At 36.0% G+C, this 12,954-nt stretch overlaps 1 protein-coding gene across 2 annotated transcripts in view; it reads right to left on the bottom strand.

The window, feature by feature from the left end:
* fidipidine (coiled-coil domain-containing protein 93) overlaps positions 1–12,954 on the bottom strand; it is a 167,128-nt gene that overhangs the window by 13,594 nt on the left and 140,580 nt on the right. For both annotated transcript variants that reach the window (XM_090382322.1, XM_090382323.1), the window contains one exon: positions 5,701–5,809. In XM_090382322.1, the coding sequence (XP_090238448.1) occupies positions 5,701–5,809 (109 nt within the window). The remainder of the gene's footprint in view (positions 1–5,700; positions 5,810–12,954) is intronic.

Below are 12,954 nucleotides of genomic sequence, written 5' to 3'. Positions count from 1 at the left end.
TGAATAAATGTTGTGTCAAAGCACAATTTGGGAGATAATTATAAATATATATGAATCAAAAATACTTTGTGGTATGAAGTGTTTTTTATTCAATTTTTTTCTTGTTATTATTGTGTGGTATTCAATGGCCAACTGCAATGGCAAACAGTGTAAATAAAAATTTGTAGGTAGATTTGAACATCAAGTGATATTACAAATGGCAATAAAAGAAAATCTATTTGAGTAGCAGTGGATTAATGAAAAAGTAATTAAAACATTTTCTCCAACTAAAACTGCTAACAATATCATGCATGTTCCTATTACTTATAAAATAACAACTATTGTTGAATACTGACACGACTGGAATGAATGAAATTTTAACCACTGTGCCAAAATAACCACTATGCAAATATATGGGATATGACAATTACTATATAATGACTTGTATTGTAAGAACAACTTTTTAACCGATCTGTAGGTATAAATTATAAATTCAAAATTACAAGCAATTTCATTCCTATTGTGTGACTAAGCTAAAAAAAAATCTAAAATCTGATGAACAATAATAATAAATAATAATTATATTCATATAGGTTTCAACTTCCATTATTCTTTACACAGCATGATGTGTGTTTTAATTGGATTGGCTTGGTTTGGAGATAGAATATGTGTTCACTACATATGAGGTTGATATCCATAAGCTACAAAAATTGTTGTGTTAGCTGCTGTCTGAATGAGGTTATTAAAACTATCATAATACTGACATGATTATACATGGATATAGTAAATTTAAAATCATTGACTAAAATTATGACATAGAACCAAATGAACTGAAAGATATATATATATACAATAAACCCTCATTAAACCGGAATGAATGAAATTTTAACCACTGTGCCAAAATAACCGCTATGCAAATATATGGGATATGACAATTACTATATAATGACTAATAGGGGCTGAGAGGTGTCCATTTTAATGAAAGTACGAATTATATGAAATACACTTTGTAATGTGGGTAAAGCTTATTTAAACAACATAATGTACGTGGATAACAGTAAAAACATGTTTATTTTACATTAAAAATATGTATGTACATAGTCAAAAATATGTAGTAAACTGTATTTACATTAAAAATACATATTGTCCATAATCACTTAGAACAAGATTGCACTGGTTCATCTTCACTTACATCACTTGCCACATTCACTGGTTTGAAAAAATTACTTATCTTTTTTTGTGATTATTTGCAGTTTATTTCCTTTACTACCAATTCACGTAGGTGTCTTAAGTGTTCATAATAGGCAGATACGTTTTCATTTGTTGATTGTTCAACGTACTGAATTACGAAGTTCAAGTGGTCTTTCACTTCGCTTACCTTAATTTTTGGCTGAGAGTTGTTGCTCACTTCATCTTCTTCCTCGTCTGAACTATCTGCGATCTCCTCTTCGGTCATGATGTGGTAGCCAGGATCATCATCTTCTTCTTCCATCCATGACTATCTTCTTCTAAGGATACAGCTTTTTTCCCCTCCTCATTGTAGTCTCATGAAAGTCTTCTGTCTCACAACCATCTGTTTCTGGATTAGCCTCTTCATCTAAGAGAAGTTTTTTCCATGAATTCGCCAAAGTTTTTGAATTGATTTCTTTTGCAGCATCAGCAAAGTTGTAAATCATAGAACTTACATTGTACGACTTTAAATTTTTCAATGTCTGTTGTCCTCTTCTGTTTTCTTCACCAACTAGTGGCTCCTCGATTTCTAGGACTTCACTCAAAAACTTCTTTCGTAGAGCTGCTTTGTCGTGTAGATCACCCCCTGGGCCATAGGCTGGAAAACAGACGTGTTTGGTGGCAGGAGCATGCACTTAATCTTCTTATCTCAACTGACAAGTTTGTCAATGTCAGGGTGGGTTGGTGCGTTATCTAGCAAAACCAAGGCCTTTATTTCGTCTTCTGGGATTTTCAAATCTTCGGTTTGATGTCTTCTGATTTCTGGCACAGCTTTCTTGTGGAACCAATCCATTTCCATGGTAAACCATGCATGGTGGGAATTGTAGTAGTGTACTGGTAAATCATCCATTACTACAATGTTTTTTAGGGCACGTGATTTTTTGCTTTTCCCAACAATGACAGTTTTTAACATATGGCTTTTGTTGGCACTTGCACACAGCAATGCTGAAACACGTTCCTTGCTTATTTTTCTTCCAGGCGTGGTTTTCTCAGTCTTTGATGCTTGTGTGTTTTCAGGCAGAGCTCTCCAAAACAGTCCCGTCTCATCAAAGTTGCACACCTGGTTCAATTGATAATCCTCCTTTTGAATAAAATCATTCAGTTGTTTCCTGAAAGGCCATCAAAGCTTCAAAATCAGCACTAAGAATTTCTCCGCACATTTTCTTGTTTGAAAAAATTCAATGATATACAGGAATTTTTCTCTTGCTAGAAAAATTCCTGTATATCATTGACAAGACACTATGAGCTACTCTTGCAGACTGTCTGCACTGCTCAGAAAACTTCATATTTGCCTGCACAATTACCCTCAGGTCCTTTTCACTCTCTACCACTGTCAGTGTAGTACTTCTCGACCATTGAAGCAGTCCAAAACCTCATAACCAAAGCAACGCAAAGTAACAAGAAATACTTTCTGGTAATAGCAGTGGATTTTGCTGGGGCCTTTGACACCGTCTGGTGGCCGAGCGTCCTTGGCAGGCTCCGGAAAGTAGCACTCCCAGAAAACTTGTTTAACAGTGTCTGGGCATATCTGTTGGATAGGAAAATTGAGGTCGTCACAATTTTCCGAAGGGGCTGCCCACAGGGATCTGTCCTGGGGCCACAAATGTGGAATGTGGTCTTTGATGACTTCTTGGCTCTGGACCTGGGAAATGTGGTGAGTCAGGCCTTTGCTGATGATTGCATTTTAATGGTGGAAGCGGACTCCAGAACGGGACTTGAAACATAGGCCAACCATGCACTACAAACCCTACAGAATTGGGCGAAAACACATATGTTAATGATTTCACCAACCAAGACATACTCAGTATTACTAAAAGGCTCTCTAAATATCAGACGACCACCACAAATAAAGATAGCAGGATCCACCATTAAACTAGCAAAGCAAATAAAGTATCTAGGTATTATCCTGGATGGAAGCCTGTCCTTTACACCTCACCTACCTGAGAGAGAAACTAAAGGACTATGCAGCACTTGTAGCAAGAGTATCTCGCAGGGACTGGGGACTCAACAGGAAGTCTCTGTATTATAAAACAATATTCATCCCAGCGATCACCTACAGATCGCCAATCTGGTTCAGGAAGACCGGAACCGTTGTCAACAGAAGACAGCTGGACACTATCCAAAGAAACATACTTCTAACTATAACTAGGGCCTTCAAAACGGTGAGCACCCACACTCTGCAAGTCCTGGCAGGACTTGAGGTGACTAGATGTGGACTCATGTATTTACTATCCAAGGATATGCCTGCCTCTATCTATGACTTTACTTTGGACCCAACCAAAAGCCGGATGACAGAGAAACAACGAATAGTGGCTCACATGTTGAAGATTTGGCAGCACAGATGGGAGATGTCACCAAAGAGTCAAGTTACAAGAAGTTTCATATTGATAGTCGTAAAAATGTACCCAAAAGCCCCCTTGTGGTTCTACCCTGGGCTAAATACAATCTTCCTCTTGATGGGCCATCAAGAGGAAGTTCAGTTTTAAAGCAAAACTGAACGCACTCAGAATAATAGAAGAGTCCATATGCACCTGTGGAGAATCTGAAACCTGGCAGCATATTATGGACAACTGTGAATGCTACGAAGAACACAGAAGTAGACTTATAACTGAGATTCAATACTTGCCAAAAAATCAAGAATACCATCTACTGGATTCAGAAGATGAATACAAAGCCCTCAGCCGATTTGCACTTGATGTCTTCAATAGACGGCGAACAGAAATAGCCATCCACAACGAATAGATGACCACAAATAATAAATAAAGGCAAACTGACAATGAACATCAACACAGAGGAAATGATCGCAAAATACTAAGGACAAACGGCGTAACAAGCAGCAGAATAAATGGAGCACCAATACTATTACTGAAACAGCATCGACCTAGGAACCAATGGGAGTGGCACCAGCCAGGATGAACCCACACCAGATAGAACCTACACACCTAGAAGAGGACTAGGCCCCGCCAACGAGTCAGCATCGGACTGCACTGGCTGGCGAGCACTGCAAATTGCCGCAACGGCGAACCAGGCAGAGCTCCCTTGCTCAGCCCACTTTCTTACCCCATCCCTGGTGGGGTGAGGGGATGGTCTGTCTTCCCCCTCCCCTCCCCACCACTCCCTCTTTTCCCTCTGGTGGGGCATGGGCATGCCCCACTGATATACCTGGGGTCGCCTTCCCTATTGACCCCATATTTCTGTCTTTTACTCCCAGGTATTTTTCATTTTCTACCACCTTAAGTGTAGTACCACACAGTTGGTATGTTTCTCTGGGGTTACTTCTACCCATATGCAGTACTTTGCATTTGTCAATGTTAAACTTCAGTTGCCACCTCTTAGCCCATTTGCTCAACTTTTCAGATCCTGTTGCAGCAGTGTTTTATTTGACAAGACTCTCATCATGTACTTCCTCCTATCGTGTCTGGGCAGAATTGCAGACACTTTCAAATTTAATCCTAACTCAAGACTTTTTTTCAGCATTGATCTGTTATTGTTAAGTATATCTGCAGATCTCCTACTCTTAATGTCATTAGTGCCAACGTGTACAACAATATCACCCTTTGTGTCCTTAAAAGATGATATCTGCTCTACAGCGTCATCAACTCGCTGACAATAACTATCTTCTGAGGGATTAGCACATTCCGCCATGGAGATTGCAGCTGTATAGCCTGATGCACAAGAGGGAGCTCGGGCATTGAGTTGAGCAGCTGAGAGCTTGATGGGTCCCCAAATTTAATACCTTTGAGGGCATCTACCTGATCTTCAAACTCCCAAGGTGCCCATCAGAACACTGAGTTGGCACCTAATATCTTGACACTCTGCAACTAGCGCACACAAAGACATCCTCCTTGGCTAGATCATGTCCTGTTCCAGAATGATCACATCATCAAGGATTTCACAAGCCACACATTTTTTGAGGCTGCGATACATTGGAGAACTGCCCACCTCGGTTTCCCCCCAAGGCACAGCACTCCTGCTACTTTGTGCTCATTGCTTTGCTGCTCTAGTCTGGGGCATGATATCCGATTGAATACAATGAAAATTAATAAGATTAATAAATTTAATTAATAAATTATCAATACTACACTATCTAATAGATTTTTAAATGCAGTGATATGTACTACGCTATCTAGTTTTACGTTACCTACCTATTTACCACAGTTAAAAATTTGAATTCCTTACCACTCACTCTATACTATAACAATGGTAGCAAGATTCAAACTAAACAATGGTCTTACGTATATTAAGTAGTAACCTACAAAATTTCTATCTAAATTAAAATTAAAAATAACGAGTGTAACTAGGTCTATAAAGCTACTTATAAAGTATGATATAATATGACAATCAAGTCAATAAAATAGCAAAAAACACATATTTCTTGGAGTTCGAATTTCACTACATCCACTTGAGATTACATTCAGAGCCCTCTCATCATGTATGGACACAGATACAGTGATAGCATTAGGTCGGTTTTCTTTTATAAAATATACTTACCCTGATTGTATAATTCAATAAAACGTTTCTGGTACTGGCTTAATTCTGCTCTTGAAGGAACCTCATCTATCTTCCTCTGAAGGCTTGCAATTTCTCTGTTTTTTCTGGCCTTAATAAAATACAAAGAATTATTATTTACCTGAACATTTAAATAAATAAAATTTAAAGAACATTTAAAAAAACTTTTCAGAATGTTATATATTTATTATTATTGGTTTTATGGAACATCAGCATCTTTGGCCATATTGCAAATGTGTGTTCACAGGCTAATTTGCATGTTTATGGGCTGAAACACTCAGAAAAACCTAGGAGTAGAGTGATGGAGGAAACCCTACTTCCTCTGCCTGAAATCAGCTAACAATAGCCCCTCCTGAAGAAGGCTTTAAGAATTCCTTCAGTTTCTCAAAGGATCTGAATACAAAAGAATGACAAGTGGTGAAACCACTATAATGTCACAAAGAATATATATTTATCAATTCAAAAATAAATGTTATCTTAAAGAGTAGGGCAACATCTTTTTTTGGGGAATCATAGGCTATTATTTGAAAAGAGAAATTGTTACAATACAATAAAACTCATTTTCAAAAAAGAAAAAGAAAAAAAAGGATTACTTTATCAGTAATGCTTTGTTTTTCATTTTTTTATTTTCTCATTTTTATTAACCGTACTCTAACATACTTTACCATCACATACTTTAAGTAAAAATAAATTTTATGAAATTATTTTCAAATTATATAACTTCTGGCATCCTTTTCCCTAAAGAATTCTTCATGTGTAAATGTATATGCAAAATACTTATTCGGTTTGTCAGCAATCTGAGCAGGGTCATCAACAGTAAACCATTGATATCAAATGGCTCAATGTGATTCAACCCCTTCCTTCTACTGTTAATATAAGTATAGAAGTCTTTGCTGCTGTTTTATGCATTCTTTATCAGAGACTTCTCATAATTTGCTTGCCTAACCTCCTTTGTGACTTGATTACAGACTAGTTTATATCAACCACAGGCTTCTGTATCACCTGATAATTTATATGCATCAATGCATTTTTCTTCTCTGCCACAAGTCTCATCAGTTCATCTGACATTCATTTAGCCTTCAACAGTTTTTCTTGGTTGGCATGAAAAAACCTAGTAGCTTCTGTGATTATTTCGCTGAATGCTTTCCATTTAGAATTTGCTGTTGGTAATATCACCAGCTGGTCACACTGTGGTCATCTCTATGAAAGCAAAAGCTTTTCCCTTTACTCTTGACAGTAGTTATGCCTTTTAAGTAAATTCCATATCAGTACACTGTGATCACTGCCACCTGAAGTACATGAAGAATCGCTCCTGATAACCAGATCAAGAGTACTACTTCCTCTTGTTGCTTATTTAACATGCTGCTGTAGAAAACAGTCATCCATTAAATCCACAAAAGTCTTGCTGGTGTGTGGGTGACCAACACACAAATTCCAGTTTTAACATCTAGAAATTTAAAATCCTCCATTATAAGGCATTCTGATTTACTGGCTCACTATTTCTCTGTATAGCTATTTGATATACTCATCACAGTCATTAGACATATAGCATCTTCCTACTCTCATATTCATTTTCCCAGAACTTCATTGTGCAAAGTGTCAAAGGTACAGGTGGAAATGCAATGATGTGAGAAGTGTTTTTTGTGGTACACATTAGGTTCACCAATACTAGGGAATCAATATCTGAATGCTACAGACTATTTGAACACTTGCTCTCACCAAGGTGCATCCCTTCGTTCTCACAGTTTATCCATCTGGTAACAGTTACTTCCTGTAGGAAAATGTGCATCATCATAAGGAATAGTTCCATGGATATGAAGGTAGTTTACTATACTTAATTGGCCTGCTCAGTCATCAGATCTCAATCTGACTGAGCATTTGTGGGATCAGGCAGAGCAAACTGTTCATGGCAGAATTAAGCTTCCATACTATTTGATGCAACTGAGATGTGATCAAGCCTACATGTGTAGTATCCCTGTGGCTATTCTGCAGGCTAATGGAGGTGCAACTTACTATATAGGCCAGTGTACCCAATAAACTGGCCACTCAGTGTATATCAGTATGTTGGTGATATAATAATATATAAATGCATGCAATACAAAGATACTGAATACCAGAAAATCTTCTTGGATTTCTCCATTGTATCAAAGGTTATCCTTGACCTTACTTTTTTATATATATATATTTTTTTAAAATTTTGTTCCTCCACTCTTTTCCATCCTCCCAGTCTTCATTCTTCAATTTCCTCTTTTCCATAGCCGCCCTCACTTCCTCCATCCATGTGCTTCTAGGACTTCCTCTCCTTTTTCTTTTAGGGGTATCCATTCCATTGCTTTTTTAGGTAGTCGTTCTTCCCCTATTCTCATAACATATCCATACATTTTAATCTTTTTTGTTCTATTTTACCAATGATGTTTATTTGAGCATCCATTGCTTTTCTTATGTCTTCATTCCTAACTCTTTCTAATTTAGATCTTTGGGCTTATCTTCTCCAAACATCCATCTTGACAGCTATCAATTTTTTCCTTTACCTTTCATTTATGGTACAAATCTCAGATCCACATAGTAGAATATTCTGAAATTTTGTATTATATATTAATTGTTTGGTTTTTGGGAGAATATTATTGCTCCATAATATTGGATTCAGCATTCTCAAGACCTGTCTTCCCTCATTAATTCTTCTTGTAATCTCATCTTCAGATGAACCATCCATCTGCACAATAGCTCCTAGATATTAAAACTGCTTCACATTCTTTATATGTGTTCCATTTACACTCAAAATGTCCCCTGTTGAATTCATATATTCCATCTTATTTAAATTTATTGTCAAACCCCAATCTCTATATTGTTCTAATAGCTTTCTGCACATATAGTCAGCATCCTCTGCATCCTGCACAATCAGTACCTGGTCATCTGCAAACAAAAGATTTGAAAGGTAGATGTTTTGAGCCATACATAATCCCATTGGTCTGCATCTTTGGAACCAAGCCTCCAAGGTCACTTCCAGGTACAACTTGAATAACGTGAGGGATAAACAGCACCCCTGTAGCAAGCCTTTTGATGTTTTAAATTTTTGTATATTTTTCTAATTATGTTGATCAGTGGTTATCATATTGATATTTTTTTTCATGGCACTTCACAGCATCTTTCTTGAAACCCTATCATAAGCTTTTTCCAAGTCAATAAACATTAATCCCATATCCTGTCCAGTAGCTTGGCATTTTTCCAGAATCTGTTTCACTGTGAATAAATGGTCAATACAGGTCCGTCCAGCTGTGAATCTATGCTGCTCCTCTGAAATCCTTATTCCTTTCTCTAGTTTAGTTTTCAGTATCCTACTAAAAAGCTTTGCAATTGGGTTTAAAACACAGATTCCTCTGTAATTTGAGAAATTTCTTCTATCCTCTTTCTTAAACAAAGAAGTGATGTATCCCAGTGTCGATGGTATTTCTTCTCCTTTACATATTTTGTTAAATAGTCTTGTGAGCAGTGAGATGATTTTCCCTCCTCCATATTTTAGTAGCTCCATGTTCATTCCACCAAGTCCAGGTGCCTTTCCATTTTCCCCCTTTTTTACTTCTATTTCTACTTCCTCAAAGAAAATTAATCTCTTTCCATTGCCATTCTTTTCATTTTCTCCAAATCTTCCTATGACTCTTCAGCCTGTCCAACTTTAGTTCAGGTCTCCCATCAAAAAGATTTCTCTAGAGCATGGTATTTCTTCCATCATTTCTCTGTTCTTTCCAAAACCCTTCTTTACACTCTGTAGGAGTATCACTGGTAGGCACATAAACTCCAACGATCTTGATTCCTCTTTCAAATATCTTCAACTCCACAGTTAAGATTTGTTCATTCAAAAGATCCCATTTTGTCATAAATTTTCTGATTCTTTTATGTATGAGTATGGAAACTCCCACCTTTCTCTCCTATGTCTATCAACACCACTCCACAGATGGAATGGACATGCAATCTGACTGTTTTCTCACCCTTTCCTTTCTTCTTTGTTTCCGACAAAACAACTTCCATTCCTAATTCATTTGATTCTGATAAAACTTGATCATTGCTTATATTTAAACTCTGTACAATATTCAAAATCTGTTTTCCTATTCCAGTTAGTCTCTGAGTTTTCTGTCTGGCTTTGTCTTTGTCAGGTCTTTTAGCATTGCTAAGTTTTTACAATGAATGGGGAGCTAGCCCATCGCATCAACCCCCAACCTGGAGGGCCAGGGTACCTTTCTTAGTCTGGCTCCTCGCTACAGATCTGCCCAGATTGGGTGGCCTTACCAGTAGCAAGCTACTGCCGATATAGCTCTATAGTTCTTTGAAGCACACAAGCCCCCCCACCACCACCAACGACAAGGTGGAGATACCTGCGGGGGAGTACCAGAATATTATTTATGTAAATGATTGTATACTATATTAAATGTATAATAAAAGTAGTATCAGTGGTTCAGGTTATAATCATACCAAGAGAAACAGCATAAGTGTATTGCGTCTAAACTGTGCCATGTTTTAAGGCTGGTCATCTGCTAGTCTGCAGGTTGTAAAAAAACAAAAGAAATCTGGGGGGGGGATTTTTTGCAGTTTTATGTTTATTTGAGAAGCTCCCAACACAAGGCAAGTAAGAAATTCATGAAGCCATAAAGGTCTGCAAGATACATCACGTGAATCTGTGACAGAAAAAATTCAATGAAGTTGGATGGCATTTCATATTACATTAAATACAAGGAAGAACTTGAGAATTTTAAATTTAACAGTTCATTAAATAAAAGGCATATGATGATGAGGCTTGGTGCAGAATACTGAAAAATTCTTGATGTTTAACGTTTAGTACATTTTCAATGTTGGCACCACTGTGATTGTAAGAGCTGAAATAATTCCTCTCCTAAATTCTCTTCCCCAAGCTGAGTACCCCTTTGTTCCCCTCACCAACCTCATTGCCCTCCTCCGTATCCGGTCCAGCACCCTTAGCTGATTTCCTCTGGCAAAATTAGCTGATTTCAGGTCACTGAAATCAGAGCATGTTGGTAGTAAAGTATTTTTTTTTTAATATTAGAAAGATAATATTTACAGCCTTTTTTAGATCCAAAATGTTGTAGGTTGATTGCTGCATACCGCTTGCTTGTTTATACAGTGACATATTAGATAATAATTTTATTTTGTGTGTGCATATATATATATGTATGTATGTGTGTGTTGAATAGAATAAAAAGACAGTGGAAGTAAGATAGAAAAATGGGGAAGTAGTCTAGTGCAGTCAAAGGCAGCAAATGCAAACCTAAGTAGAGCATAAACAATAAAGCAATAACACAAAAAAAATTAAGTTAAAGAAAGAGAAGTGAGGGAGACAGGGAGAGAAGATATAACTATCTTTCTTTAATTTTTTTTTGTGTTATCACTATATATATATATATATATATATATATATATATATATATATATATATATATATATATATATATATATATATATATATTGAATAGAATAACAAAAAAGTGGAAATAAAAAGGTAGAAAATTCAAAATAAGAAGATAGAAAACAGAAAAGGGAAGTAATATAACATGTTTTTTAACCTTAGAATTTTCTAGATTCTGGTTGAAAATTTATTTTCAGATGCCACTTTTGTTTAGCTTTATATCTATATTTCATTTTTTCTGCAAGCTGTCACTTATAATTTTATGTAAGTGTTATTTCAAGTCTCTTGCTCTCTTTTAAGGCTTTTTGCTTTTAACTATATGTTTTCAAATCTCTTTAGCTTAACTTGTATCAGACTAATATGTTATATGTCTCTAGAAATTTCTGCTATCAATTCTAGTTTTAATTTCTCATCTTCATAGTATCAACTGTAAAGTTCACAAGCCATTTTCAACCCCCCCCCCTTTTAATCCTTATGATTTTTATTTTGTTTACAAAATTTTATTTTCATTTTCATTTATTTTGGTAACAAAATTTTATTCTCATTTTTATTTATGTATATGCTTTTTACTCATTGGCTTGTGGTTTACATCAGAAATGAAGACACATTGCAATGTTCCTTGCAATCCCATGTGCATGGGATTACAAGAAATTGCCTTATTTTGTCAATTTTGTAATTATTTATTTCTTATTATGCATATTTTATTTGTTATCTATTAGTTTTTTTATCACTTTACATATATACATATATATTATATATAATTAATAATAGTAATAAGTTGAAGTGAAAAATCACAACGGATAAAAAAGAACTAAAAAATAATATATTGTGCTGGTTTATGGATCTGAAACACTGCTAGTAATAGCAGAAATACCCAGCAACCATAATGAAATATAGATAAATAGATTAGACAAGTGTATGAGTAGGTTGTCCTGTGAGGTGTAACTACGTTGGAAAAAATTTTTAAAAATACCTGAAAAATAAAAGCAGATTACATAAAATTAAATAAAATAAAAGTGGTGCTTAATGCTATAGATCCTAAGATTTTAACTATGTAATCATGAGCCTGCAGCCAAAACCAAAGGAAATACAGCAAGAAGTAAGTCCTCTGTTTCTGTTATGATATACACGTAGCAGACAGAAAAATTGAGCAGATGTATTATGTCATAGCCAACCCAACAGAGACTGAAAAGAAAAGGAATAAAAAAACCCAAATATAATTCAAAAATAAATAAAAATAAAAGTAAAATGCAAAATTAAGATAAAATTAATACCAATTAATTCCAACTGAACGAATGACAAACAGCCCTATGTGATTTTTAACAAAGAAAACATAATATGAAGACAAACGGGTATATTCAGAATATGATAACTTACTGTCGAGCCTGGCAGGAGTCAGTGAAATAGGCAGAGGGAAGCGAACGTATCAAGGCTGTATCAGAGACCAAAGAAGTTAGCTGAAAGTTCCCAGCAATTTATAATCGTTAAAGCAACCCCAAGAATGGGAGGGGGGTGAAGGTGTAAATAGGTCAATGTAAACCTTACCCATGTAACGGGGAAGTAGGCAATTAAACAAATGAGGCAAATAGACCAGCAAAGGGGAGAAATCAATAACTTATAAAGTAGAGTTAAAAAGACTAAACTTTGTTGGAGAAGAAAAAAGTGAGCGATAGCAGAAAAATGGTATCTCAAATACCAAAAGCAATATCCCCCCCCCCCCACCATTCTTGGGGTTGCTTTAATGATTATAAATTGCTGGGAATTTCGGCTAACTTCTTTGGTCTCCAATACAGCCGTGATACATCTGCTTCCCTCAGCCC

The sequence above is a fragment of the Mastigoproctus giganteus genome, chromosome 10, assembly GCF_048544385.1.
Source record: "Mastigoproctus giganteus isolate SK-2022 chromosome 10, ASM4854438v1, whole genome shotgun sequence".
NCBI classification, from domain to species: Eukaryota; Metazoa; Arthropoda; class Arachnida; order Uropygi; family Thelyphonidae; genus Mastigoproctus; species Mastigoproctus giganteus.
This window is presented reverse-complemented; position numbering and strand designations above follow the sequence as displayed.